General features: G+C 44.6%; 2 protein-coding genes across 2 annotated transcripts in view; one reads left to right on the top strand and one right to left on the bottom strand.

Moving 5' to 3' along the window:
* Positions 1-2,683: 2,683 nt before the first annotated feature.
* GJD4 (gap junction protein, delta 4, 40.1kDa) lies at positions 2,684-5,623 on the top strand. Its single transcript, XM_012660924.1, has 2 exons — positions 2,684-2,747; positions 4,560-5,623. The coding sequence occupies exons 1-2, from the start codon at positions 2,684-2,686 to the stop codon at positions 5,621-5,623; spliced, it is 1,128 nt and encodes a 375-aa protein (XP_012516378.1).
* Positions 5,624-23,945: 18,322 nt separating this feature from the next.
* Positions 23,946-27,901, bottom strand: part of FZD8 (frizzled class receptor 8) — a 6,064-nt gene continuing 2,108 nt past the window's right edge. The window contains exons 2-4 of the mRNA XM_012660912.1: positions 25,316-26,114; positions 25,210-25,256; positions 23,946-24,809 (exon numbers count right to left, since the gene is read on the bottom strand). Of these exons, the coding sequence (XP_012516366.1) occupies positions 24,674-24,809; positions 25,210-25,256; positions 25,316-26,114 (982 nt within the window). The 3' untranslated portion in view covers positions 23,946-24,673. The remainder of the gene's footprint in view (positions 24,810-25,209; positions 25,257-25,315; positions 26,115-27,901) is intronic.

Here is a 27,901-nt window from a genome sequence, read left to right as displayed (position 1 = left end):
GGAAGGCTGTGACGGGTCTTGCGGAGAAAGTACACGTGTTAGATGTGCTTCATTCAGGCATGAGTGATAGCGCTCTTGGCCATGAGTTAGGATATATTAAATATATATGAACTATATTAAATAAGGTGTCTTTGAACAGTAACACACATAAAACATAGTTATGTATTAATTGGTTGACAAAATTTGTCACCTAACTATGTGTTTCCCCAAGAAGCCGCTAGTCTTCACTAATTCAGAGTTTGTGGCAACTTTATAGCCGATAACTACCACAAATAATGAGAATTGACTGAAGTTATCATGTTTTGACAGCCTCTTACAGGCCAAATAATGCGATAGAAACTTATTTAAGTGAACTCTAATTCTCCACTCTGTAAGTTAAGTACCATTGTCCCCAACTTATAGATGGGAAAACTGAGGCCTGAATAATTTGTCGATGTCACTAAGCTAGATTGAGGTGAGGCCAAGGCCAGATAGCATGTAGCTCTACTGTTCTCTTTCCTGTTTGTGAACTGCTTGCATTTTGTGAACTAATAATCCAAGTTTGGCATGTTGGATAATTCAGCCACATCCAGGTCCCCGAGTGAGGCCGGTGGGTGGAGTGCGGAGGTCTCCCAACCTGTCTCTCTGCTCCGTAAACAAGCACATGGGAACCTCCCCAAGGATGCTGGGCTGCTCTTGGGGACAGCCAGGTGTTCATGCTCCAGCACCTCTTCCTCTTCCTCCTCTCCTGTCCTGATCTGGCTTCGAAGCTACTGGGTTAGGGTTTCCGGGTAAGGCAAAAAGTGTCTCCTAACAGGAGAGAGAGAAAAAAAGAAGATGGAGGAAAAAGACAAGGAACGAGGATGGTGTAGATTTAGAGGAGCAAGAGCAAACGTGACCAGGGTGGGGAGGGAGACAGGCAGCTGGCTGTTCATGGGATGCGCTTGAAAAGGAAAGACACAGGTGGGCGCCCCGCGGAGCAGACCCTGAGATGTACCCATCGCTGACACTCAGGTACCTCATTAAATCTTTAAATCATTTTCACGTCTCTGGTCTCGTTTTGCATCTCACAACCCTTCTGAGTAGGCGAAGGGCACATTCTTTTCTCTACTGGTGAGAAAACCGAGGCATGAAAAACTCTCGTGATTTGCTCAAGGTCACGCAGTTGTAATTCATTCGACACTTGGGTTAGGCTATTTCTATCACACAGCACAATTCAGTAATCGCTCTCCTGGCATTTCAATTTTTTAAGCCGATCTCATGAACAGTCTATTAGGAGACAAAGAGATTGTCCTTTACTTTTTACTTGTACCATATGACTATTTCAATATTTTTACTTAACTACAGTTTCTCGAATTTCATAGCCCACGTTGAAGCATTTGACTAAAATGCAGCAAGACGACCGTTCCTTTCAAGGGGGTCAAAATGTTTTCCGTGGATGGGAGTGTGTCATTGGAGTAAAGATGAAAGCAGCTTTGTTGCACTCCTCTTCTGGGAATCTTTCTAGGGATATTACGAAAGTCAAGAATAGATCAGAAATGAAGAAAAGATAGGAATATAAAGGAATAGCTTTCATGGAAAATTGAAATCATTCCTTTTAAAGTTCACAATTTCTACCCTGATGATAGATCCCCAACCTTGCAAGATGGGTTCTTCCCAGATATAAAGGTGGCCGTCACCATAGGATTTTGATGCAGCTGTGATTGATGTCGGCAGGTCCAGACGGTGATATTTTATTACAAATTTAACAGACATTTATTAAGTAGATTCAATGAGAGCAGCCCCGGGCTAGATAGGACTGGGAGATTCAAATGGAAGATGGAACCTAGGACGGCTGCACAGGCCAGTTGGGGACTGAAACCCACATCCTCTACACGCTAGGTGCTTGCATTTCACGCCATCTTTTCACGTAAGCTTCCTGCAAATGCCAACAGGAATGGTATGGTTCTCTTTATTGCAAGATGAGGATCTCTGGAGAGATCTAGTCACTTCCCCCGTGAGTGAGGGACTGCCCTGAGATTTGCACCCAGGCCTTTTGTCTCCGAGTCGAAGAGCTCCCGTCACTAACCTACACAAGAAGCAGGTGGATAATAACCGAGTCACAGTCTAGAGCTGGGACACACAGCAGCGGCGTGGATTTCTGCTTGCAGCAATGGTATAGCAATTCCGAATAAAGGCAAGGTCCCTGTGGGTTAGTGTCACGGTGGGGTGGTGAGTCTGCCTAGAGAAGACAAAACACAAACACAGTAGGGCTTCTTGCACAAGTGCAGTGGTTGTGCAAATGCCTTTTTAACAGAGAAATTTGCTTGACTGGTTAGCAAGTTTTCTTTCTTGGGTTAAAAGTAGTTGCTTCTATTATATCCTGCAGCGTCTGGCTGTCCTGGTGGGGACACATGAGCATTGCCACGGGCCGGGAATATCCCGAGAGGGTAAGAATAGCCCACAATGAGAGATGACTCGTGCTGTTCTGGGCGCTGCAGTTGTCAGGAATGCTTTGCCTCGGCTTAGGGCCATCTCAACTTGGAGACAGAAAAACTCACCTCCTGCTCCTGGGCTCAAACCTTTGCTTTCCCATCTCCCACTCTCACCGTTAAGTCTTTTGTCGTTAAAATCCATTTATTCCTGCAAGGATTTCCCACCTCCTTTGGAGAACACAGGCCTCCAACAGTCTCTGGCAGCCTCAAGTCTGTGCCATTCCGGAAGCATGGAAAGCTGGGACTTTCTGGGGTTCCTCATCGTCACCCTAAACTGCAACGTGACCATTGTGGGTGAGTATCGGGACAACCTCCAAACTCCTGTTCTGTTTTTGTTTTTGTTGCTGTGTTTGAATCAAGTCCTTCTTAAAGGGTCAAGGTATTTCCTCATCTTCGGTTTGCCTGGCCCCAAAAGAAAGGTCTGTGTCTGCTGCGAGGAAGGGAGCTGTGGCTTTAGGTTTCCTCTAATGTCCCCACGGTTGCTCCATCTTGTAAGGGAGCCTTGGGTGTGAGCCTTTCCCCCCCGCAGGGTCTCTTGTCGCTGACATGCGAGTGCTGAGGCTGAAGACTGAAGCAGGTGGAGGGGGGGTGTTTTTGTGTATCCCTTCTGTGGCCACATTACCAGGAAAAGGAGCAAAACAGTAAAATTTCCTAAGAAAGTCATGCCTGGATGACGGCTTTCTTCTCGTTCCTCTTTTTAGGTTTTATCCTTGAAGCTTAATTTGTAAAGATTACTCATTTCTCGAATGCACTTTAAAACCAAATCTCTTTATCTTTTTAATAAAGAAAATGATAAAGATTTCTGTTTGATACAGATGACTCTAATTTTCAGAGCGACACATGGGTGCCCCAGAAAAATGGATTGAGGAGAAAGGACTAATATATGAGATGTGGTGATACTTCTCTTTTTCATTTTTTATTTTGTAGAATTTCAACAAAATCGACTTGGTGTTAAACGTTCAAGTCAATGATTTTTAACACATAATGACATTATTCTTTGAGTCTGACAGCCTGCATTTATAATAGAGTTTTTTTTTTAATATGTCAGATGATGTTTTCTTTATATTACCACAAAACGCAATATTTAGAAGTTATTTTAACTGTGTTTTTGGCATGTTCCAAAATAGTTGGCCCCTGACATGAAAATAGGGCTTCGAAGTTATTTTGGTTTCCTAGATTGGTCTCATTCATTCATGATAAATTGAAGAAAGAGAAGCCTCATTAATTCATGGTAATTGGAAGAAGGGGAAAGGAATTCTGAATTATTAAAAAATCTGAAAAATTGAATGTTCTTTAAAAAATTCAATTTCGGGGACCATAGGCCAACATTAAATAAAAGCCCTGTGATTAAATAGAGATCTCAGTGGGCCATTATCATAAGTAAAGATGACTAAATGAAATTAATAGCGTGAATTTGCTCTACAGTTACAGGAATATGCTAAAATCCTTTAAAAAGCTTATTCTCCTAAGGAGAGGAAGATCTTATTTAAATCATTAATCTGCCCAGCCAAACTTTCTTTCTGGACCTTTCAGTCCAGGAGATATTACCAAAAGTTTGAACTAGTGGAGTCAGATCAAAACATTTTTGGTATGCTACGCTTTTGAAAAATCTGCTCATCTCTAAGCATTTAATAAACAAGTAGGTTTGATATCACATATCGTAATGTGACATCAATAATCATTTTAATGTATGTTCTTGTATGTTTTTGGCCACCCTCTAGATTTTCATTTATTTCGAATGTTAATAATGAAGAAAAGTGAACTTTCATGGTCTGTGGTCGCATTTTAGGATGTCTTCTTTTGTTTATGTATTTTTTTCTTGATTCCAAGAGAGCACCAGGACTGCTCTTACAATTATCCCAAATAAACAAAGTTCTCACCAAAAACAAAACAAAAAAAAACCCAACAAAACAAAACAAAAAAATCCAAGTATGTTCAGTGCTCAATAAATATTTGTCAAATGCATTAAGTGGCTGGTTCTCTTGCTGAGATTATTGACGTCTCAACTGTCCAATCTCAGTCCCAGTAAATAATTAAAAGCTGTCGCTGGGAGGAAACACGTTGATACGGTGGTGACAAGGCCATTCCTGCTGCTTCTTTCCTTAGGAAAGATCTGGCTTATCCTGATGGTATTGCTGAGGATGGCGGTGATCATCTTGGCCGGGTACCCCATCTACCAGGACGAGCAGGAGAGGTTTGTCTGCAATACTCTGCAGCCCGGATGCGCCAACGTTTGCTACGACATCTTCTCCCCCGTGTCGCACCTGCGGTTCTGGGTGATCCAGAGCGTGTCTGTCCTGCTCCCCTACGCCGTGTTCAGCGTCTACGTCGTCCACCAAGGAGCAGTGCTCGCCGCGCGGGGACCCTGCGGGTCGGATGGAGCGTCCGGGGACCTGGACGCCTGCGACCCGGGCCCTGGGACGAGGCGCTGCCCAGGGCCCTGCAGGGAGCGGTGCCACCTGAGCGTGCCGGACTTCTCCTCCGGCTACATCGTCCACCTGCTCCTGCGGACCCTGCTGGAGGCAGCTTTTGGGGCTCTGCATTACCTCCTCTTTGGATTCTTGGTCCCAAAGAGATTCTCTTGCACCCGCTCCCCTTGCACCAGCGTGGTGGATTGTTACGTGTCTCGGCCCACGGAAAAATCCATCATGATGCTCTTCATCTGGGCGGTCAGCGCGCTGTCCTTCCTGCTCGGTGTCGCCGACCTGGTGTGGAGCGTGCGGCGCAGGACGCGCAGGGGCCGAGGCCCCAGCCAGGGGGCGAAGGGCCCCTCGGTCAGGGAGGAGTGTGGAGCCGGGTCACTTCCTCCCAGCCAGGCTTCGGGAGGCCAGCAGGGCGGGTGGGAGGAAGAGGGGACGCCCGCTCGCCCTGGCACGTGGTCCCCAGGGAAGGGTGCCAACGGTGAACCTGGCGCATCGGGGCGGATGCAGCTTCCAGATGAAGACGAGAATGAGGTGATGTCCTCAGCCAGCGACAAGCTGTCCGTGGCTTGCAAAGAGCCCGGGGGCACACCCCACAGACAGGCCACCCAGGACCCCAGGGGCAAAGGCTCTGTCGCCGGGAGTGGCTTGGGCGGGCGCTACTCATGCAGCCAGCTCCAGCTCCCCGCCCGGCTGGCCACCTCTGGCAGTGCCCCCCATCTGAGGACCAAAAAATCCGAGTGGGTGTGAACAAAAGAGCACCAAGCAGTGCTGAGTGTGCACAGCTGTCCCGTGCAAATGCAAACGCCGGTGAAGACAGGACGCACACTCACGTTGGCACCTGTAAAATCTTATCACTCAACCAAGTTCCTGAGGACATTAATAGCCACAAAGGCCTCTGGGCTTAGGACAAATGGACTTCACAGGAGAGACTCTGATATACTGTCTGTACGGATTTAATTTAGATAACACTTTTTGTTGAAAAAGAGCAGGTGACATTCAAATGCGCCAATGAAGCTGAAACAATTCATTGGAGAGCGTCAGCTTACTGATTATGGCGAGGCTGTTCTATATGCGACACTCTTGCTGGTCCTATTGTCATATTCTTCGTCATGTGCTTTATGTAAAGCGTGTTCTCTTGCATTCATAGAGCTCATTAATGTTTTCATATTTTCTTGTGGATAATTATTACGAGTTTTGGTTTTGTTTTTGTTTTTCTGCACAGATGAAAGAAACATCTGTTATGCATGCCATCAATAGAGAGATATTAGTTTAACTTCTCTAAACCCCTTAATAAAACGAATGCTGATTGCATTGTAATATCACGCTTCATACTTCATTGTGTTAGGGTTTGGGGGGGCATCTTCTATCCTTACTGTGTGTGGGATAAGGTGCTCAGGATGTGGGATGAGCCCATGGCTGGCTGAGGTGTCCCTTGTGTGTGTTTGCTGAGTGACTGTCCTCACGGTGTACAGGGAGTACTTTTGTTGTTAATGACTGGCCATAGATTTGCCACAGGCATTTAGTCCAGGCTTTGTCTGTGTCCTTTAGAGAGTTATATGACTCAGATTGCCCTGAGAGTCTTCATGTTCCAGTGGAGTAGACGAGAGATACTTTGAGTGTTGTGTTCATGCTTTTCGTGTGTACCCTAGAAATAGACAACTGCTCCAGGTCATGGGCTGGGCTTCTCATCTGTGCCTGTCTGTACTTCTTGGGGTCAGTCTTGTTTGGATCTAGGAATTGCCCAAGGGAAGGCGTGACTCTGAGTTAGAGCTTAAGTGCTGCCCTAACTCGGGCAGGTGGGAGGGTGCAGGATGGCAGAAAGACCTGCTATGGGGCAGGATAAACCAGCTTACCTTCGTCAAGAGGAGAAGGAGCCATCTGGGTGTAGTTCTAGAACTGATGAATATCCTCTGGTCCCCTCACATGGAATGGCTGAGAAAGAAGAAGCACCCTTCACTCCAGCAGATAATAATAATAAAAAAAAGGGTGAACCAATGCACTCATGAAAATGGTGGACACTTTGAACTGTGCTAAAGAAATCTTGACAATGAAATACGTGCCAGGATGGAGAATACCAGCCTGCTCGATATATCTCTAGGATGCCAAAACAATTGATTAAAACTTCAAAAAAAAAAAAAATCCAAAATTGGTTTTGGCATAAAGCTATTTGAATGAATGTGCCTCTTTTTGTTGAGTAATGAGAGAAGATCAAAACAACAAATATTGGTGGTTTGAACCACGCAGGTGCCCAGACAACAGCTGGGAGGAGAAGGTGGCGGGGCGGAGCTGGGGCTCCCTCTCGGCCACCGCCCCAGAGGGAACACAGCCGAGCGAGGCTGTGTTCCTTCCACCGCTGGCGTCTGCCCTCAACTTTAGGTTTACAAACCAGTGTGATATTATTTGGGTGGCACTGGGAAGGGACACTCTGGCCTCTCTGCTGATGTTCAAATCCCACCATGAGAGAATCAGAGCCTTGATATTTGTTTCCACGGAAAACTGCAAATGCTCCTCAAAGCAATGGGTGCTGGGAGAGGCGGGGAGAGGTCATGAGCCGGGGAGAGATGTGGGTTCTTATCCCACGTCCATCAGTACTTGGCAGGTCACTTCTCTCCTCTGGGCCTCAGTTTCCTCCTCTGTGTGACAAGGCATGCTGGCTACATGGTTCCTTAGTGCTCTGCAAGTGGAGGACTCTGTCAGTGAGATGTGGGGATATCAGTTACCTCCCCCGTAAGAGGCATTTAATTTAGTGACCTGGTCTCGGAGGAGGGGAAGCTAAGTGGAGCCATTGGCTCAGGCAGGTCCTTGGATGTATTAGGGCTGGAGAGAAGAGAAAGAAGGGGACAAGGATGATGAGAACAGACTTAATTGGGCCTAGAGCCCAAATCTCCTGTATTCCAGGACTGTTCTCTTAATTATAATCATTTTAAATAAAAAAGGATCGTAAATGGTCTAAGTGTATGTGTGCATATGCTTTAGTTTAGCTCTTTGGACTTTGCATAGTACAAAAGGCTTGTTAGATACTGCCTACGTCTGACTTTCCTGGGACTTGAATTCAGAAATCTCTTTCTCTTCTCTGCAGGTGGATTTGAAGGCAGTCCAGCAATGACGGAACCCACTGGTGGAATCCAAACTCTGACCCAACACGTATAGCTGGCTACCTGCAGAGAGAAAAAAATGCAGGAAAGATTATGAGGATCAATGAGATTATGTTTATAATAATGGCTCGTGCTCAGCCAAGAAAAGTATTATTTATGGAATTAATAAGTGCGGCTCTTTTTTGTACGATGTTGCAATCTGCTGTGAGAACCTATTTTAAATTCTCTGCGTGTAATTTTGGTTTCAGGGAAGAGGCAATCAGGAGGGTGGTGCTTTATAGATGAGGAGAGGGGACATCTGGGTTTCTCAGGCACAGACTTGCTGAAGATCTCCTGCAATGTACATGCCTCTCCCGCCAAGAACTTGGACATTCCCGGGGCTGGGTGAGCAGCAATCTGGTAAATCCTGCCAGCTGCATTTTGGTTGTGCTGTGGGACATATGTTTCCTAGAAACGAAACAAATCCCTCTCTCCCCCTGCCTTTGAGCTATACGTATAGATATGTTCCCTCCTTCCTGTCAGTCACAGAGCAAATGTCTTCCTTGGCGAAATTTCTAGTTGAGTTCCATCCCCGTACTGTGACCCAAGAGACTAAATGTTCTCACTAGTTGAACCTGGATGGAATGCGTTTCATGGAGAGTTCAGGAAATTAAAAGTTCAATGGGAAAACTAGATTTTGATAAAAAGAGTTTCCTCCCTCCCTGGAGTACATGATGCGTTTAAAAGATTGAGTGGGAGGCCAGGTGTGGTGGATCACTCCTGTAATCCCAGCACTTTGGGAGCCAAGGCAGGAGGGTCGCTTGAGTCTGCGAGTTCAAGACCAGCCTGAGCAACATAGTGAGACCTGGTTTCTACCACAAAAAAAAAGTTGGATGTGATAGCTACTGCCTGTAAGTCCCAGCTACTGGAGTTTGAGGTTGCAGTGAGCTGTGATCACACCACTGCACTCCAGCTTGGGCTACAGAGCAAGACCCTGTCTCAAAAAGAAAAAAAAAAAAAAGAAAGATTGAGTGATTGTAAGGAGTGTGCCTACCTGGCATGACCCTGCACCTAGAATTTAGTGGTTTGCTTTGGTTTCTTTCTGTGAAGCTAAAAACAGACAAACAAACGAATAAAAACCAAACCCACAAAAATTGACTTACACATGAGCAGCTAGCAAACTGAGGCAGGAAGAGTTCCGGCTAAAGGTCCAGCGCCACTCAACGCCCCCAACTCCTGTGAACCTTAATCTTCTCAGAACCGAAATTGGCATGTCACGGCTGCCTTCCTTCATGGGCTTGCTGGGAAGTTCGGCGGAGGCGGTGGATGTGGAAGTCCCCTGAGAGGGACATGGCCGCGTGTCACCCTGAGGTGCTTTCCAGGCTGCGAAATCATCAATGCTTGACAGATCCCTGCAAACAGGTCTCTTCAGGCATCTGTGACGATTCAACACTTGCTCGAGGAGCACGATGTGCACAGTCCCAAATCCTCCTGCACCCTGTCTGACCAGCAGGGGCCTCTCTTGGGCCATATTTAAGATGCTATATTTATAAGCACCGAAATGTTCATTGACTTCTTGTGATACCCTTGACCATGTTTGTGATTTATTACTCATTCTTTTCACTCTCCTTCTCTCTTGTTTATCTCTGGCCAGAAAAATCAGGATCTCAGAATTCTCTGCAGTAGATCTGGGAACTCTGTGAGGTTACTTTAATACCAGAGAGGGTGAGAAATTAGGAGATAATGGGAGAATTGTGGGCAATCTGGCCTCCTGGGAAGGAGGTCATTTAACAAGACAATGGTTCAGAGGTAGCCCCTTAATTGTAATTGATTTTCTTTATTTTTGCCCGCAGGTGTTTTGTTTTCCTTTTCCCTGACTTTTCACATGATCAGGCTGCAGGCTGCAAAGGTTTGGCTTGAGACAGATCTGTAATAAAAGATGACAGCTGAGACAGGCCGTGGCGGAACGGAGTAGCTACTGCACACCCACTGGCGTGACGGCTCAGGGGGCTGCCTAGGGGGTGCCAGCAGAACACAGATATCACCTCTTCTTTCCTGTGGGATTCCTCCTTCCAGCTGTTTACTAAGCAGCTACAAGAACTCCCTCATAGCTCTGACTTGTCAAATAGAGCATCTGCAAAGGCGTTCAAGGCTTTCCCCCCTTGGTTTGTGAAATGACGTGTTATTTTACATTTAAGAATCTTTCCCCCTTTTCTTGTTGTTTTAGAAAGTTAAAGTGCTTTTCATCTCAGAAATGGTATTAGGGAGAAGCTATTAAATGTCTACGAGCTGGTCTTCCTCACCTGGAATAGATGATCCGACAAAAGCCTCGGGTACCATTAAAGTTTACTCTAAGCCAATCTCGTGCCATTTCATGAAAATTCAGTCATTGTACAGAGGTGGTTTGTGGGATTGGCCATTAAAAGGAAAAATTTTTAACAGTCTTATGCTAAAGCAAGTTCATCGAATTTCGTCATGCGCCCAAACTGGTTCTTAAGGGAGAATTTAAGAGAACGACTGAGACTTGCCCGCGGTGGATGGGGAAATATTTCCATTCTCCCGTTAGCAGGGTCTCACGAGGACTCCGTGAACACAGCTCTTCTGTGTGTATCTTTATTTCCTCACCTATGAAACAAAGGTGTCACCCCTTCTACCTAGAAATACGATGTGACAGTTACCGTCAGAGTGTGGATGAAGGGGTTTTTGCCCCTTTGGAAGTAAGATCAAGGCAAACATTGAAGACGACTCACTCTGTGTATTTTTTGAGCATCTGTTCTATGTCTGGTGCTTGGGCGAAGAGTGGGAGAATGGTAAGGAAAGACCAGCTTCCATTGAGGGTCTCTTTCAAAGAGATCAACGGGGACTGAATGAAGACAGCATATAATAAAAAATTAAGTTTCATGGCTCAGGCTGGAATATTTCATCATAAAATTTCTATTTTTTTTTTTTTCAAGTAAACCTATTGAGTTGGATAACAAAACTCCTTGCATGGAGTGAAGGGATTGGGCGGCCTCCATCGCTGGGCTGGGGAATGCGAGAAAGCTGCGCATTTGGGGTTACCCTACCGCACCCGGCTGTGCCCCTTGCTCCCTCTGGGTGACACTCAGGCATTTACCCTTCACTGCCCCATCCACCCAGGGCTCCTAACCCAGACTGTGCCCCCAGGGAGCCTCCAGAGCTCATTCCCCACCATGGAATCTTCCATCTGCCAGTGACTTTAGTAACTTGACTTTAACCAGCTCATTTTATACCTGAAGAAACGAAGATCTAGAAAGGTGATCTAACTCCTCTAAAGCAATCTGGTCCGTGGCTTAGCTGTCTTATCCCAGCTGGTTTAGTCTCTTTCCATTGATGCAAATTTCCTTCTCGAAGGCAATCAGGTAGAAGGGATTCTTGATAACAACAGATTAGTGTGTGCACTTTCTAGGTGCATTAGCAAGCTCACGGAGGGTTCAATGGCCCAATGGAAGTCATCTTTAATGGTGGCATTTGGGGCAACATGAAAGATCTACAGGCGACCTATAGAATAAGAATGAAATTGGTGCTTGATTACAAAATAGATCAGCAAATATTTCTTGAAGTTAAAACTGCTGATAGAAATCTAAGAACACAAAAGTTTGGAAATAATGCCCCATCCTCCCTCAATAATGTAATATTCTTGTCTGTTTATATTCTTAGCCTCTTAAGTGTTAACATTTATCATTTTATTTGTGTTAGTTACATTCTGCTTTTTTCACTTGCTAATAAATCATACACATTGCTCATGGTTCTCCAGTCTTTGTTACTTAACCTATTTGAATGATCGCAGAATAGTCTAGCAGCCGATGGTACACTGGTCATCTCCCCAGCCTGTGTTGTTGAGTATTTAGATTGTCATGGAACAAAATGCTTCTAGCTTTTTGAAATTAGAAGATAACATAGCATGAGTATATAGGCCTTGTCTTACGTTTGGGACTATTTCCTTAGGATAGCTTTCCCGAAATTTTGTATTTATGTATTCTCAACTGACTATTAACCTAGTTGCAACGACATGCAGACTACCCTATGTGATACTTCCACAGTTTCATGGGTTGAGCTTAAAATGCTAACCGTGAAGATGATGTTTCCCTCTGGTGCTTTGTCTAGAACTTGGGTAACCTCCCTCCAGGTAGACAGGGTATCTGAGCTCTCTCCCTGAAACCTGTCAATGATATTCCCCATGGGCATGTTTAACAAAGTCCTAGATGAAGCATGTTAATTATATTTTAGTAATTAACCAGTCATTAAAGTAGTCATATTAGAGACTAATATTAGAGAATTTTAATTAAATAAGGATTGAAAAATGGGGCCAACTTTTCGAGGAACTTGATCAGCTAGGTATATTAATACTTAACACATCTTCCATGTTGTAATTTTTTAAAACATGATTTTCCTCCATGCATGAGGAAACTGCCTTTCTAGAATAAATTTCAGCCCAGATTAAACTCACAAAACCAGTGTTACCATTCCAGCCTGTGGCTCCCAACTGCTCTGATGAAGAGAGGGTCTTGCCGTATTCCCTGGCTCCTCTGCCCGATCTACTTTATATCAGCTTCAAGGCACTCAGGCCCATGCACGCCTGGGGAAGAGAGATGCAGAGGAGGCAGTGTCTAGAGGGGACAGATGTGCAGGGGGCAGAAGCTACCTGACTCTACTACTGGTTGGATTCGGGGGATCAGCAAGAGGGGGGAGAACCCAGCTTGGTTTTCTTGGTCACAGTCACCCAAATAGGACTCCCTAGAGGAGGAGAGGGATGCTGACGGTTTCTGGTTTAGAAGTGCTGAGGTTGAATTGAATTTAGGAGGAGATGCCTCGTAGGAAGTTGGACCTATTGGACCAGAACTCAGAGAGGAGTTTTGCTGGAGACAGACTGGGCAGTAATCAACACAGAGCTGCCACCAAGTCCTTGGGTGCTGTTACCCGCCATCTATCCTCTGCATCAGGCAATCCCACACCTCCTGGTGACCCTAAGGGGCAGGAAAAGCCCATAATGCCAGCAAGTGATTGTCCCTATGATCACCCTGAAGGGAGTGAATTCCCTTGTTTTCCAGTTTAAGAACCAGGCCTTATAGCAAAACAGCCTTGATTTGTTTACCCTGCACAGTGACCAGGTCAATGGGACCGACTGCAGATCTGCAGTATTCCAGAAGTTCTCGAATACCCATGCCTACATATTTCTATAAATCTCCAAATTCTTGCTTTGTGTACCCTCTTCTGGCACTACCCAGTTTTCCACCCACTACCTCTGAAGGGATGATGGTCTGTACCCTGCCCCAGGCAGTCCATAGTTCATCCTCCTTCCCTGCCACACTAGGGATTTGTCATTGCCATGTCATTGCCAGGGAGGGCGTGGTCAGGTGTCATACACTACCTCATATGATGGAGAGAGAGCAAAGTTACTTATTTACTTAACATTATTTTTATAGGCATGGGTTGCTATTAAGCCTGATTTTATTTTAAAATTGTCCTTATTACACTGTTTCCATTTTTGTTGTTGTTGTTGCTAGGTTACATTTTTCTCAGATAAAATCGACTCTTTTTGGAAACACCGTATTGTTTAAATTTCAACGTGCTAATGTATTTTATTGCCAGCTTTACTCTCCAGACACAAATGCACAAGATGTCCCAGGGATAGTGAGCAGAATTCTGGGAAGAAGGTGTGGCCGGACGGGGCTGCCTGGCGATTGGTCTTTCTGGAAAAAATGGCCCAAGCACTCAAATTGGTGCCGTTATAAATTCGTAGTCTCCTCCAGCCCCAGGTTTCCCTAGTTCGCTCGCTTTCCTATGCTGTCCATCAACAGTTTCAGCCTTTTCTATCTGCCGCACACCTTGGCGGGTGGCCTTGCTTCCTGGTACAGAGAAGCCAACCAATGGGAGCTTCTCCACTGCCCATCACTCTCCACCCTGTCCCCAACTTCCGGTTCACAGTGTTGTATTTCTCATTCAATTTTCACACTTGGTGAGGACTTCCTTTGTGCTGGGCAGTGGTTTGTGCCCTGTCTGGGACACCCCTAGGAGGTGGGTGTAATCCGGTAGTGGGACCTGATGTACAAGATGGAGAAACTGTGGTTAGAGAAGTTTCCATGAATCCCAAGTTCCCTGCTGTAGCCCGCATATATGGTGTGGTGTTGGGACCAGATAGGTGTTCCATGAAGAATTCTCCAAATTATTGTTAATATTGGAGAAACTTAAAGCCCATTGGGCAAAGGCAGCATGTAGGGAAGGTTGGAAGACGTGAGATAAAGAGGGAATCAGTAAGAGCATAGTGGTTAGAGTTGATAGAGGAACCTGGTGGCTTTGAACATCTGGGGAGTGGCAGCTTGCCTTTGTGTGTACATGGATCAGGGAGGCCTAAAGGGCCAGAGTCAGGACTAACTGATATGTCAGCAACTTTGTATCTCTCAAGGGCACCACCAAAGGTTCAACAAAGACTCCTGTGGCTCAGTCCAGGGTAAAGGTGTGTATGCAGCCTCCTTTGTAGCAGGACAAGTGCGGTGCTGGAAAACTTCTTTGCGCAGATCTATCTCCCCAGTGGACCTTGTCAGTAACTCTGGATGTATTTCTAACACCAATACTTCTTAATAAATTTTTATTTCTTAGGTACTGTTGGGCCAGAAAGCATATTCTCTATATCATATTTTTTATACATCACAGAAATCCTGATACGGACAGGATGTACTCTTTTCTGTATCCCTTTCCTTGGAGTCTTGATGAGTTTGGTTAGCAAAGAGAGTAATAACATACTCTCTTTGTAAATAAAGGGCCACAGAATAGAGCTTAGTACTTGAGAAAGAAATGTGAAAGTCACCAAAGAGGAGACACAGAAAGAGGTTTTGGGTGACTCCAGAGACATGCCTCACCTACTTCTCAAATTGGTTCCTAACCCAAGTTCAGTAGGGTGTCTCCAGATTAGGCTCTGATCTGATAGTAGATGTAAAGGCAAAATTTAGATCCGGGGAATCTCATGCAATAGGGGGTGGAATGGCGTCCAGTTGTTTTGGTGAAGTCTTGGTTGTGCTACCAAAATAACAGGGCTGATAATCCCAATGGAATTATCACCTTTTGTTGTTGACTTGACACTTCTTGCACAAGTTAAAGAACAGCTTACAGTAAAGCGAAATCAGTAAATTTAGGGGCCTAGAAAACTGGGTTATTGACTTACTTCGGACCTACTCCTCCTTTATTGAACTTGGAAACATCTGTGTTAGTCTTGCACTAATCCTTCTTGAGTTGGCACAATAGGATTGTGCTGGCACAACATGATTGCGTTGGAAAGATTCATGGAATTCACCACATTTATGCTTTCATTCGGCTAAACTTGGATTTAAAAGCTTCTGTGTGATTTGGAAAAATCCAATCTTTGGTCTCAGACTGCTAAATCCTTTGGGAATTTTGAAGTGCAAACATACAAAATCATAATACACAGTAAGGTTCTGTTAATCTTAAGAGTATGCGAGTCATTTTAAACCTAGAGTATTTCAGACTTAGTCATTTCCTTCATACGAAGTCCAACTTTCCAGCATAAAAATTATAAAAAAGTTTTCCAGCATATAGAATTACAAGCCTAAAATATGGAAACTGTATGTTTGAAATATTGCTAATGTGGCTATAGCATTTCTTTGTGACTCTGATTTCGAACATTTTTTGCCTCATCTGAAATTTTCTTCTCATAATCTTTCCTCTCTATTTTTTCTTGCTTCTCCACTCTTGCTGCTTAGTTTTACTGTGAGTTCATTTTCTCCGCAGATCAGTTAATTTTGGACAAAGAAAGTGTCTACAGCTGAATCTGATACATTTAATTCCCTCCTGCATTATGGTGGTCAGCGGAGACGCTGAATGTAATTCCCAGTTTTTTGTAGGTGCTCAACTAATATGAACAGATAGATTTTTAGAACAGCATACCTTTAAGAAAATGATAGAGATGTTTGTTTTTGAGTGGGTTAATGCACTGATACTTAACCACTCTGCCTACTTTGGAAGTCATGAACATCTCATTGAGGAGTATAATGTCTTGAATGTCCTTGATTTTTTTAAAATTCTGTAAATATAGATTTAAAATATACTATTTGTATTTCAATCATGTCATTTGTTTCTTAGAAGAATTGCATGAGAATGTCAGAGCAATAATTATTATCCTCGTTTCATGCACGAGGACAATGAGATTCAGAAAACTTAACAAGCTTACAGGCCAGTACAAAGACAAGGATGAGAACATAAAATTCTGACCTTAGTCTAGTTCTTTTTGTATTTTACTTCCCTACTTTCAGTAGAAAGCAGAGTTAACTATGGCCAGGGCATGGGGGGAACCTGTGAGTATATTATCATGAGGCACCCTGACATTATTGTCATTCCACAAATATTTCCAGTTTTTCTTTTTCTAGGCAAGTGGTAAGATTACTTTCCTGCAACACTTAGGGTGCTATATGGCTACAGGACTTGCTTTGGCCAATGGTGCACGTAGATATGACACGTGTCATTTCCAAACAGAAACTTTAAGCATCGGTACACAAATTGATGCATTCTTTCCACTGATGCAGAGATCATGGAAGCACATGTCAAGATAAAGCTTTTGTTAGCATGAATCTTTGGGTACTCTAGGTGAATAGAATCTCTTTGATGACACATGCTGGACTTGTTCTGTAAGGGATAAATTATTTTTTGTTGTGTTAAGCTGCTGAGATTTTGGAGTTGTTTGTTATTGCAGCAACACCTAACTTATTCTGATTGATATAGAAATTAAAGAGCATAAATGGGTACAGAATGCATGGATGGTTTGATGAATGAGTGGATGGGCTAATATAATAATTAGCGACTGGATGAAGTCGAAATTTCTTCTCTCTGTGTCAATGTCCTGAACTCATAGACTCAAATAAAATGCAAAATCCTGGGTTCTATAAGGGTATTTTAAAAGAGGACACACTTATATGTTCATTTTTACAAACAAAGTGTCTACAGCTACATGTTATTCTTCTAATCCCAGTGTGGTAGGCAAAATAGTGTCCCACCCCCTCCAAAGATGTCCACATCCTAATTTCTAATCCCTGTGATTTGTGACTATGTTCCCTTACATGGCAAAAGGGACCATGCAGGTGTGATTAAGTGCACAGGGAAGGTGGTACAAGTCACCTGCTTATACCCTCATTTCCAAGACAGATGTGGAGTTGGATGAGCTGAGTGCTCTCAGTCCTACTGAGTCAGGACCTCTGGGGGTGGCAGTGGGAGACTGGCATCAGCATTTCATAAATGGCAATTCTATTGCACAACCGGGATCAAAACCATCAATGTAGATGGGCTCACAATTTCCTTCAGGATCAGAAAGGATATGATTCTGTGAACATGACACCTTTTGTTTGACTCTACCAAACCCCTTCTAATACTGACTCCAGAATTTGCACTAGCCAAATTTGAATAAAGTCTGGCTGCTTTAAGATTTAAATAAATATTTTATGCTTCTTAAGAGTAGATAGATTTTAAGGTAATAATTATGGTTTCTAAGAGAAAATAGATGATCTGCATAAGTTGGTATTTATTAGGTGATGAGATAACATGGCCTCTCTGAAACTGGCTTTAGAGGTGGGGTAATACTCTTCCCCTGGGGTGAGAACACAGTCAACATCCAAACCAGGATCACGCCCTGGGATTTATTCTCCTACAGAGAGCCATTTCCAAAGTGAAATGTTGGGCTTGGCCTGGATTCTGGGCAGGACGAATAATGACCTTTTTTCCTATATAGGCAGGTGTCCCGTATGAAGTAAGGCATCTGGAGTGTTATTAGAAAAGGCCAGGAAACACTTCAATATCTTTACCCCAAATCAATAGGCACACAAAGTCTCTACCATCTATGCCTTCTAAAAATGATCTGTTTGTTTTATTTACTGTCACTACCAACTTGCCCATTTTTGCTTTAAAAATGCTCATGCGGAAGAAAACATAGGGGAAAAGTTTCATAACATTGGATTTAAAGCACAGACAACCAAAGCCCAAATAGACAAATGGCACTACATGAAACTTAAAAACTTTTGTGCATCAAAGGACACAATCAAAATTTTATAGAGTGGAAAGGGAACCCACAGAATAGGAGAAATACTCGCAAATCACATATCTGATAAGGGGTTAATATCCAGAATATATAAAGAACTCCTACAACTCAATGACCAAAAAAAGTCAAATAACTTGATTAAAAAATGAACAAAGAACTGGAATAGACATTTCTACAAAGATCACATATGAATGGCCCAAAAGCATATGTATGAAAAGATGCTCAACATCACTAATCATCAGAGAAACAGACATCAAAACCACAAGGAGATTGCACTTCGCAACCATTAGGATGACTACTATCAAAAAAAAAAAATCCAGAAATTCTCAGTCAAGTAAAAAATAGTGTTTATTATGAGATATTTTTCAGAAGGATTAAGTTATTAGCTTTTTTTTGGTTCCCACTGAGTATGGCCAAGAAATACTCTTTTGTGGTGTCAAGCAAAGTTTACATCCCTGTCTCGGGTTTGACTTATGATCCTTTATTCGGGCTTTTTCTTACAGAAGTATGATAAGGTGTAACAGTTAAAATCTAGAATCATACCTGATACATAGAGTCAGGAAAACCTCAGGGTTTACTTGGGAAAGTGAATCTCACTTTCTGGGGCTTCGGCTAAGGACTTGTTACTTCTTTCACAGTACCCAGAGAAAGAGCAGGTTTCTCTAATAACATCATCCTACAATTCTACAACTTCAGTGAAGTTGCAGCATTAAGTAAGATAGCATCAGGTTCCTTTCAAAGACAACGAGGTGAAGATACACATGTCTACACACACTCAGGATCCCAGCTGCCTGGACCACAACATGACTCTTCACTTGGTCTTAGAAAGTCGAGCCTGTCTTAGGTCCCTGCAGGCTGAGCTTTCCTTTCCAGCTGAACCGGTCTCAGTAAATAAACACGTACCGAACAAAAAGAGAACATTTTAATATCTTTACTAAGATATCAACATAATTGGTTCCTCCTAGGTTCACAGGTTGGGTTTAATTTCTAGTTTAATAGAACCGTACCCTGTGTACACAATTCTCCGTTATTTCTTTGCGGGTGAAAAAGCAGGGTTATCCAGAACTGTGAAGTGAGATCTTTCATTAAAAACAACAAAGCATGAAGTTCTCCCTTTGGACCAGGGGAGGGCACTAGTGTCCTCTCCCAAACATTTAATATTTACTGCTCGAGGTGACAAGAAGGAAAAAATAACCACTTGTATTTAAAGTAGTCAAGTTGGTTGATGATGGCTAGTTTTGCTTAGCTAATTTCCATTTACGTATTTTTTTTTCACTTTAGATCCCAACATCATATTCAGTTACATCCACTGGTTTTCAACACTGGCCATACATGAGAATTACCTGTGTAGTTTCAGAAAACTTCGAATTCTCAGAAGGCACCCCCAGAAATTGTGATTCCATTGGTCTGACGTGTGGTGTGGGCATTGATAATTTTACAAAACACCCCCGAGTGCTTCTAACACGTAGGCAGAGGTGACGACTACTGTTAGGATGTTAGTTAATTAGCAAAGGGTTCGTTAGGAAGGAAAATATTGGAAATTGGTTTTCTAATTTAAATTAGTGTATGCTTCACCTGAGTGATAAATAAGGTGATATAAGTAGATGCTTTTGTCCTCTGTGAATAATAGTTGTGCCCCAGGCTTGATAAGCCTGTGGAGGTCACCAACAAGCCACGGGGAGACTCCGTTATGACTCTGCAATCAGGTAAACACGGCCCTGGTAACTTGCTGTTTCCGCTATGAATGTGCATCTCAGTGGCCTTAGGGATTTGCACAGAACAGCGGGACAGCTGGAAAAGCCCTACAGAGACTGGAGTAACATGTAGGCTTGGTGGCTTGTGGGCCCAGGAGTGCTCCTGACTGTGCTATCTACGGCAAGCACAGTCATCTTGGGCTTTGATTCATGACCTGCAAAATGAGGGACTGTACTCTAGACCTTCCTACACTTTACTGTACATGTGAAACTTGGGGATCTTGCCAAAATGCAGCTTCTGATTTGGTGAGAGATTTCTGAGATGCTGCGTTTCCATAGGGGCTGGGTCTTGCCTCTGTTACTTGTCTATGGGGCAGCAAGATTCCCCGTGACGCCTGGGACCCCTCAACTCTACAAGTTCGTGATCCTGGTAGGTGACCTCTAAGATCTTATTTGGTCCTTGGCTAGTGTCTCTTCCTTCCCTCCCATCCCCACCAGCCATTCTGGTCCTCAGGGACCAGACATCTTCATACATGGGCTCCACGAGGCTGTCTTTCCTCATCCTTCTTTGAAAGCCTGGTCTTTCCACATCGCTGTGCTATGTGATCTTCCTCCAAAGCAGATGTTTCCCCCTTTCCTCCCTTTGGCTGACCGTGTTTTCCAGTGAAGTTTCTATTCCTTGGTGTGTTTCCACGAACACCTGGCTAGACAAGGTGGGGCCGCCTGCTTCCTGCCCGCCCCAACAGCACTCGTGTGCAGCACTGGGGAGTGTCCCCTGGACTCAGCGGATGGACTTCTCCGTGGGAAATTGTCAAGGAGCACGTTAAGCAAGCCAACCACATTCCTCTTCACAGTATCCTTTCTCATTCATTCTTTCTTCCATTAAAAGTTTTGGCATGGTGGATCTTTGGCAAGCACCCCGTTCAAAGTCAAAGATAATTTTAAAAAAGATACGCCCTTGGATGTCAACGCAGCTTAATTACATTTTTAGGATAACTGTTATATTGAGGGTTTCATTCAATTGAGATAAATGAAAAGAAATCGTACTGTGTGGCAGGGATGTCTTGTGGGGCCTGAAACTGATGACATATTAGGGTCCTTAAGAGAAAGAATTCAAAACTATGAGTACAAAATACACAGGCTCTCTGGGTGGGGTCTGTGCAAGCGACAGGGCCAGCACTCTGGGTGCTCAGGGTCGTTGAATGAATGAATTGAATGAACAAACCTGTGCACACTCCCGGCTCTGGAGCCTTGTGGTACTGCCAGGTGGCAGTATAGTACCAGATGTGGCAAGCTGACAGACACACGATCTGTTTTGAGCCTCAACAGAATGTGTTTGCGCCTACACTTCAAATTGCATCCTGTGTGCTGCAATTGCTCCTGATATTGCTTTGGGAAGCCAACCTGACTTCCTTTGCCCAAACTTTGGAGTATTACAGGCACCTGCGAACGTGGTCAGTGCATGTTAAGAAACTGCAATGCGACATGGTTTGCTCCTTAAACTTTCTTACAAACTTTCCCCCCTTCTGTTTTATGGTACTTTCAAATTGCATTTATTATAAAGCAAGAAGAAAGTGTTTCACATAACGTCTCCCACAAGCAATTTTAATGTGCTTCGGCTTTACTGATGGTTTTCATCATATTAGACTTTACATTGATCTTTTAGCCACATAGTAACCATATCAATCCCCCTCCCCAATAATTTGACAAGATTTTCAAAAGCGAACACTTGTTTTATATAGTAATTAAAGACACATCTGTATAGCACAAATGGGTAGTGTTCATTCGTCTAATGCAAAGGGCCACATAGAGATCCTTCTTTCCTTCCTCCACCCCTAAAATCAATTTTGGGTTTTTGATTCCATTAGTAGCTACCATCTGGGAATTGGTAAATTTGCAACTCGACTTTTAGCTTTAAAAGCAAAGAACCAGCACTGTGTTTTAATACCATTCTCTAAAATCAGTCTCTAGGGATGATGAGTGTAGGTCTTTTTACTGAAACCTGTTTTGTTTGTTTAATAAGCTCGCTTCGATTGAGCATGCATATAGCCATCTTGGAAAAGTTATCAAGTATAGCATTTTATAAGGATATATTGAAGAATTAATAAGGTAAAAAGCTTCAAAGTTGAACATTCTCCACTGTGTCATATAGTTGAAAATGTGTCTGTAATGAGAATACCGTTACATTAGAAAATTAATATGCTAACTAGTGGCTTTTAACTCTCTCCCCATCCCACATATGTGGCAAAGACTGTGGGATCTGCCCTCAAAATTCTACTTTATAACTGAATATGGAAAGTTCATGGCTGGCTTATGTGCAGTACGTGAGTCCCCCAATGGGTTAGTTGCAGGCCGCTCATTGCTACCCCTAAGTTACAAAATAGTAATTGTTTAATGAATAAAACTGCTTGGGCGATGAAGATTTTACAATGCCTCTGACTTTAAAAAAATAAAATTGGCATGATAGCTAAAGCAGGTGTTCTTATTGCACGTCTAATTTTAAAAATCCAATTAACACCAAGAATGACTCTGGAAAGTATTCGCAAAATGTTACTACCCCAAACTCCTCTTAAAGACTTCTTACATAAGAAGGACCAGTCAAGGAAATAGTGTCTGTCTCTTCTATTGAAAACAAAAAAAATTTTTAACCACTAAAGGTATTAGGAAATGTAACCACGACAAACATTTTAGCAGGATGTGCAGAGTGAGTACCCTCTCAGCCCACAATGATTGATGCCCTGTCATTAGCAGGGTAGCTGCCCATTTCTTATCTTGATTGACAGCTTAATAAGGGACCTGGGGCTATCTTTTCAGGATGAACACACAACCTTACCAATTACTTTTAAATTATTGCTAATCTGTCAGAAAATAACAAGCATAAAGGAATAAAAATATCCCCAAAAGAGAAATGTCTGTTGAAGCAGTTTTTACTTCCGGTGCTTTTAAAACGTTCAGTTCAGAAAACTTGCCAGAATTTAGTCAATAGAATTTAGGCACCGAGGGTTTTTTATTTTATTTTATTTTTTAAAGAAAAACTTGTAGTTTATAATAGTTCATTGGTTCAATTAGGGGCGAAAAAGAAGGGAGTTTTGTAATGCAATTGTCCAGCAAAGGAAAACGCTTTAAATTGGGGGATTATGTGCGCAGACCACCTGTAGGGCATTCAGAGCGCTTTTCTATAATGCTTCAACCCATGCCTAGCTGCCTGCAGGCTGGCTAACAATGCCAGGAAAAGCTGTTTAAAAGGCTGAGCGCACTTGGGCTTCTGGTCTTCACTAACTGTTACAAGTCTTCCTCTCCCTCGCTCTCTCTCCTTTTTAAAGTAAAAGTCCCACATCCCTTTAAAGGAAGAACTTTAAGGCTCCGCGGTGGCCAATTGGTCTGCACCAAGAGAAGCCCGGCCGCAGGGAAAGAAACTTCAGACTATACAGCACATTTGGAGAGGAGAAAAGATCAAAGTTTTGCAAACTCAAAAGACCAAGTTCCCTACAGATTAACCCTATTCATTTAGCCCCTCTTAAAGGAATGATGTGCTGAGCCACTAGGCAGACAGGTAAAAAGTTCAACAATTGCCAAAGCATTCTTCTGCTAATTCAACAGCCTTCTGCTCAAATAAATTAGCTTAGTCTTGACAGAGGAACAATAGCTTTTTCTCTAGGAAAAGAAGCACATTTGGTATACACAACCGCTGAAGGTTATTAAGATGTTAACCCGTTAGTTTAATCCATTAAAGAGCCCCTGCTCTACTACCAGATTGTCAAGTGACTTATACTGTAAGGGGTGATCTGTGGTTTAAAACATTCACCTCTACCCTTCAGCAGTGTGCTCAGTCCCTGGAAACCCAGGTGCCTTGAAAATCATGGACGCGAGAAATTAATGTGGGGTTTTGAAACCTTTAGTGATATTATACAGGATAAATAACAAGGCCTACGTAGGACTGCTGTCTTGTAAAAGTTCTATTTACATACACTAAGGTGAGAGTTGTTATCCATGGATCAGAAAAGAGCTACCATGAGAGACACCATCTTTTGGGAAGGTGCAAAAGCTCAGTTTTGATTTCAGTTCAACAATGATATTTACTTAGCTAACAACTTAAGAACTAGAGTTTAACAGGTCAGTTTCTCCATGCCTAAGGTCAGGGTACAGAATGACAAATCAGAAAAATGTCCATTTTTTCCTCCCACTTGTCCCTAAACAAGCACTTTAAAGGTAACAGCTTAGAAGAGGCGGGGGAGAGGGCAATGTTTAAATCATTTATCAAAAGTCATTTTATTGACAAAATAGAATACTTATATCTGTTCTTACAGGGGGTAGCCTCTAAACTCTTTACAAAAAATGTACACATTGTATATCTTTGGATATATACATATTTTACACATTTTTACAATTTAACAAATAATTATATAAATACATCCTCTAATGTAAGAAACCCGTATTTACTTGGGGTATATAATTAAGACATTTCTTGTTTGTTTATTTAAGGCATTTGCCTGGTCATGAAGAATACCCAAACCATGCAATCCCATTAGGTCGCGGTCCTCCCTCCTCCAGGGTATGTTAGGAGTCAGAGTTTACGTAGGAGAGTCGAGGGGGAAAGAGAGGTCCCTCAGGTGACATCTGTAAATCTGGCTGCAAGCTCAGCAAAGCGCAACCAGCGCGGGTTCCAGACCTGGGGTTCCGGAAACGCGGCAGAGTCCACCCTCCCCGGCCGCCAGAAATTAACGCCTGGCGGGAGGAGCTCCCCGCGCATCAATGGAGGGAAGGGGCTGGGTCTGGGAGGTTTCAATGCCAGGTACTTTGTTCTAAGCGAGTCATTTAAGTCCCAGCTAATGGATACCATTAAGAGTTCATTATCATGCTAATAGCAATCAACACTGTGAAGGGGTGGGAACCTCAGCCCGTCAAGGGTCCCTTCGCTGCACTTGTCTCCTCGCCCCCTCCCCACCTCTTCTGGGCGCCCCCTCCCCTCCGCTCAGACCTGGGACAATGGCATCTGCTTTGGATAAGACACGGAGCTGGCCGTGCCAGACCGCCACGTCAGGCCTGTGCTGACGTCGCTGTAGAGGGAGCCCCCGCCGCCGCCCGGCCCCCCGCCGCCGCCCGGCCCGAAACGAAAAGACGATTTACCCATCACTGAGTCTCTGCTGTTTCCTCGCATACATTACCATCAATGCCCGGCCTGTGAGTGTGTCGGGGAGGGCGGAGAGCGGCCGCGAGAGGCGGGCGGGCGGGCGCGCAGGCGGCGGGCGGGCGGGCGGCAGCCCCGGCACCAGGGCCCGGAGCGCCCTCGGCGACTCTCAGCACCTCCCGTTACTGGCGCCGGCGCTCCCGGGCCATCTCCCTCCGCCGACACCACGCTCACTCTCGGCCCGGGCAGCGGCGCCAACTACACGGCGGCAGCGGGAACGGGGGGAGGGGGGCAAGAAGACGCGTCTGGCTCAGCCCCGCGGCGAGCGACTGCCTCCTCCGCCTTCTTCTCCTCCCGCTCAGCCGCCTCTTCCCCTCCTCCCCCCGCCGCCGCCGCCGCTGCCTGCTCCTTCTTCTCCGCCTCCTCCCGCCGCCGCCACCGCCGCTGGTGCCGCCGCTGCCGCTCCACCAACTACATCCGGGCAACTCGGACGCTGCCGCCTTCGGGAGGCCTCGGCAGTTTCCGCCGCGCCCCTCCTCTCCCACCCTCGGCCTTCCTCCCCGCCCCGCGCGGCTCTGAATCGCCGCCTTCGGCAAACCTCGGCTCGCTCCGGCCTTCCTCTTCCTCGGAGGCCTGGCTCGCTTCCTCGCGACCCGTCAGCCCTTTCCGGTTGTCGCTGTTTTTCCTCTCGCGCAAGTCCGGCCACCGCCGTTCCAGTTTAGGGATGGTGCCGCTCGGCCTGCTGGCGGCGGGTCCCACGGGCTCCGGGCTGCGCAAGGAGGGAGCCGCCTTCGGAAGGAGGACGGTGGGGCGCGAGGGAAGCCATCGCGGACTAAATACGGCAGGCTGCGGCGGCTGCGCGTGCGCCCGGCGGCGCGGCGGAAGGGGTGTCCTCCGGCGGCGCTCTGCCCGGCCCCCGCCCCTCGGCCTCGGGCCGAGCGGTCGGAAACCCCCGGGTCGGGCGGCTGGCGGGCGCTTCCCGGAGAGATGACGGGGCCGGGCCGGGGGTGGGGGGGCGGTGTTCGGGGAGCGGGGAGTGCGGCCTGCGCCCTTCCGCCCGCTTCGGGAGGCCGGAACCGGACACGCGCGCGCGACCGGCCCGAGTGGGGCAGGGGCTGCTGCGAGCGCGCGGGGCGGTGTTTCGGACGTAAGTCTCACCCTGCAGCTGCGTCCCCGAGACCGCGAACGCTGTGCCGAGTGCGGGAGGCCGGGGCCGGGGCCGGGGCCGCGCCAGGGGCGATTCCTGGGTTGAGGAGGGAGCTCCGCTCGGGGCAGGGAACTGAGACTGCAGACTTAGGGGGATGGGTGCTTGGGGAAAGTGTTGAGCCGCCTCACCCTTTTTTCTTTTTTTTTTAAACATTTTTCCATCCCCAGCTGTGCCTTTCCCCACCCTCTCCTTTCTTTATCTCCCATTTTTTTCCCCTCTTACAGTTCCTTTTCCTCGCTGAAGTCCTTTGACGAAAGAAAATTTCACCTGGAGGTCCTGAGTGTGATTAAAGGTCTGGGGTGTGCTGAAATGAAATTGCCACAAATTTGACTTTGTGTACAACTAAAGGCACTTTGGAGGGGAAACGTCAAAGATTCCAAACAAGCTTCAACTTGAGGGTGGTAGTATTCAGGTGATTTTTTTTTTTCTTCCTGCTCTGAGCTCTTTGTAAGGCAACATTAGTTTAATGAAAAGGATCGTGTAATAGCAAATACATGATATTTAAGGGTAAGAAATCAGAGGGAACAAGATCCCTCCAAAAAACAATATCAAAAAGTAACTGATTTATTTGCTATCCAGCAAGTTAGGTGATTGGTAGGCTCAATGAAAAGGTGGAATGATGGAGGAGAGAAGGCCTGAAACACAATTGATTGGAAAAAAAAAAGAATTACGTGACCTTATTTGTCGCATCCACCCGCCAAGTGTAAAGATTATTACTGTTCGTGAAGACCAATAAAGTCTACTGAAGCTGTCAGTAACAACAAAAAAAGCTGCCAATGGCTGAAATGACCCAAAAAAAAAAAAAAATCAGTATTCTTATGTACAGTTTCTAACACTTGTAGCAAATATGTTGGGAGACTTCAGATGAGAAAATTTCAAAAAGTAATATATAAATCTTAGCTTTTTGTAAACTGGCAGCAAAGTTACTACTAATTTCTTGTTTAATAACTGGATATCTGCTGAAATTGATACATGCCATTTGATCAAAAGAAGGAAACTGGGCTAAGCTATGGGAGAAACAGTTCTAGGCAGCGTACAGTTTGATCCTCATTGTTCGAGGATTCCACATTTCAGATTCACCTACTCACTAAAATTTATTTGTAGCCCTAAAATCAATGCACGGCACCATTCGTGGACAGCTTGCCTGACACAACCACATTTCCAGCTGAGGTTGAACAAGGCAACCCTCCCTTATTTTAGCTCTCATACTGTTAACTGGCCTCTTCTCAGTGTATTAGTGCCATGTGGTTTCTTCGCATTTTTTGTGCTTTCTTTGGTGATTTTGCTTTTGTAGATGCCCCCACGAGTATTGCTGAAGTGCTGTCTAGTATTCCTAAGAAAAAGAAGGCTGTGATATGTCTTATGGAGAACACACATGTGCTAGGTAAGTTTCATTCAGGCTTGTCATTAGTGCTTTTGGCCATGAATGACTTAAGTTCCATGTTAATCAACAATATAAGTTAAGATGTCTTTAAAGAGAAACACACATAAAACAAGGTTATGTAGTGATCATTTGACAAAAATGTGACCAGAAGTTTGCAGGAACTTAATCCTATATTTTCCCTGGGAGTAATTCAGTGTTCTCGGTGACTTTATTGAACATAACTACTACCACAAATGATAAGAAGCAACTGTGTTTACTAAAGGACACATCTAAATGTTATACCCATTTTTTAAAACTCATCTCATTGCCTAGCTTAAATAAATCTTTTGCAAATACCCTCAACTCTTTTCCTCTTCAACTCCTTCAACCTGCCTAAACCACAGGCCTGGGTAATTCACCATATACCTACTGCAGAGCAGTTGAACTTGGCTGGAAAAAAAGATAGTCATCCTAACTCGTAAGTGAGTTCCTTCTGTTCCTC

This window comes from Propithecus coquereli, unplaced genomic scaffold (genome assembly GCF_000956105.1).
Source record: "Propithecus coquereli isolate 6110/MARCELLA unplaced genomic scaffold, Pcoq_1.0 Scaffold69, whole genome shotgun sequence".
NCBI classification, from domain to species: Eukaryota; Metazoa; Chordata; class Mammalia; order Primates; family Indriidae; genus Propithecus; species Propithecus coquereli.
This window is presented reverse-complemented; position numbering and strand designations above follow the sequence as displayed.

Bases quoted from the DNA above. Each gene is read 5' to 3' on its own strand.
- GJD4 (XM_012660924.1), top strand. From the start codon at position 2,684: ATGGAAAGCTGGGACTTTCTGGGGTTCCTCATCGTCACCCTAAACTGC. The intron at 2,748-4,559 runs GTGAGTATCGGG...TTCTTTCCTTAG, and splicing joins CTGCAACGTGACCATTGTGG to GAAAGATCTGGCTTATCCTG.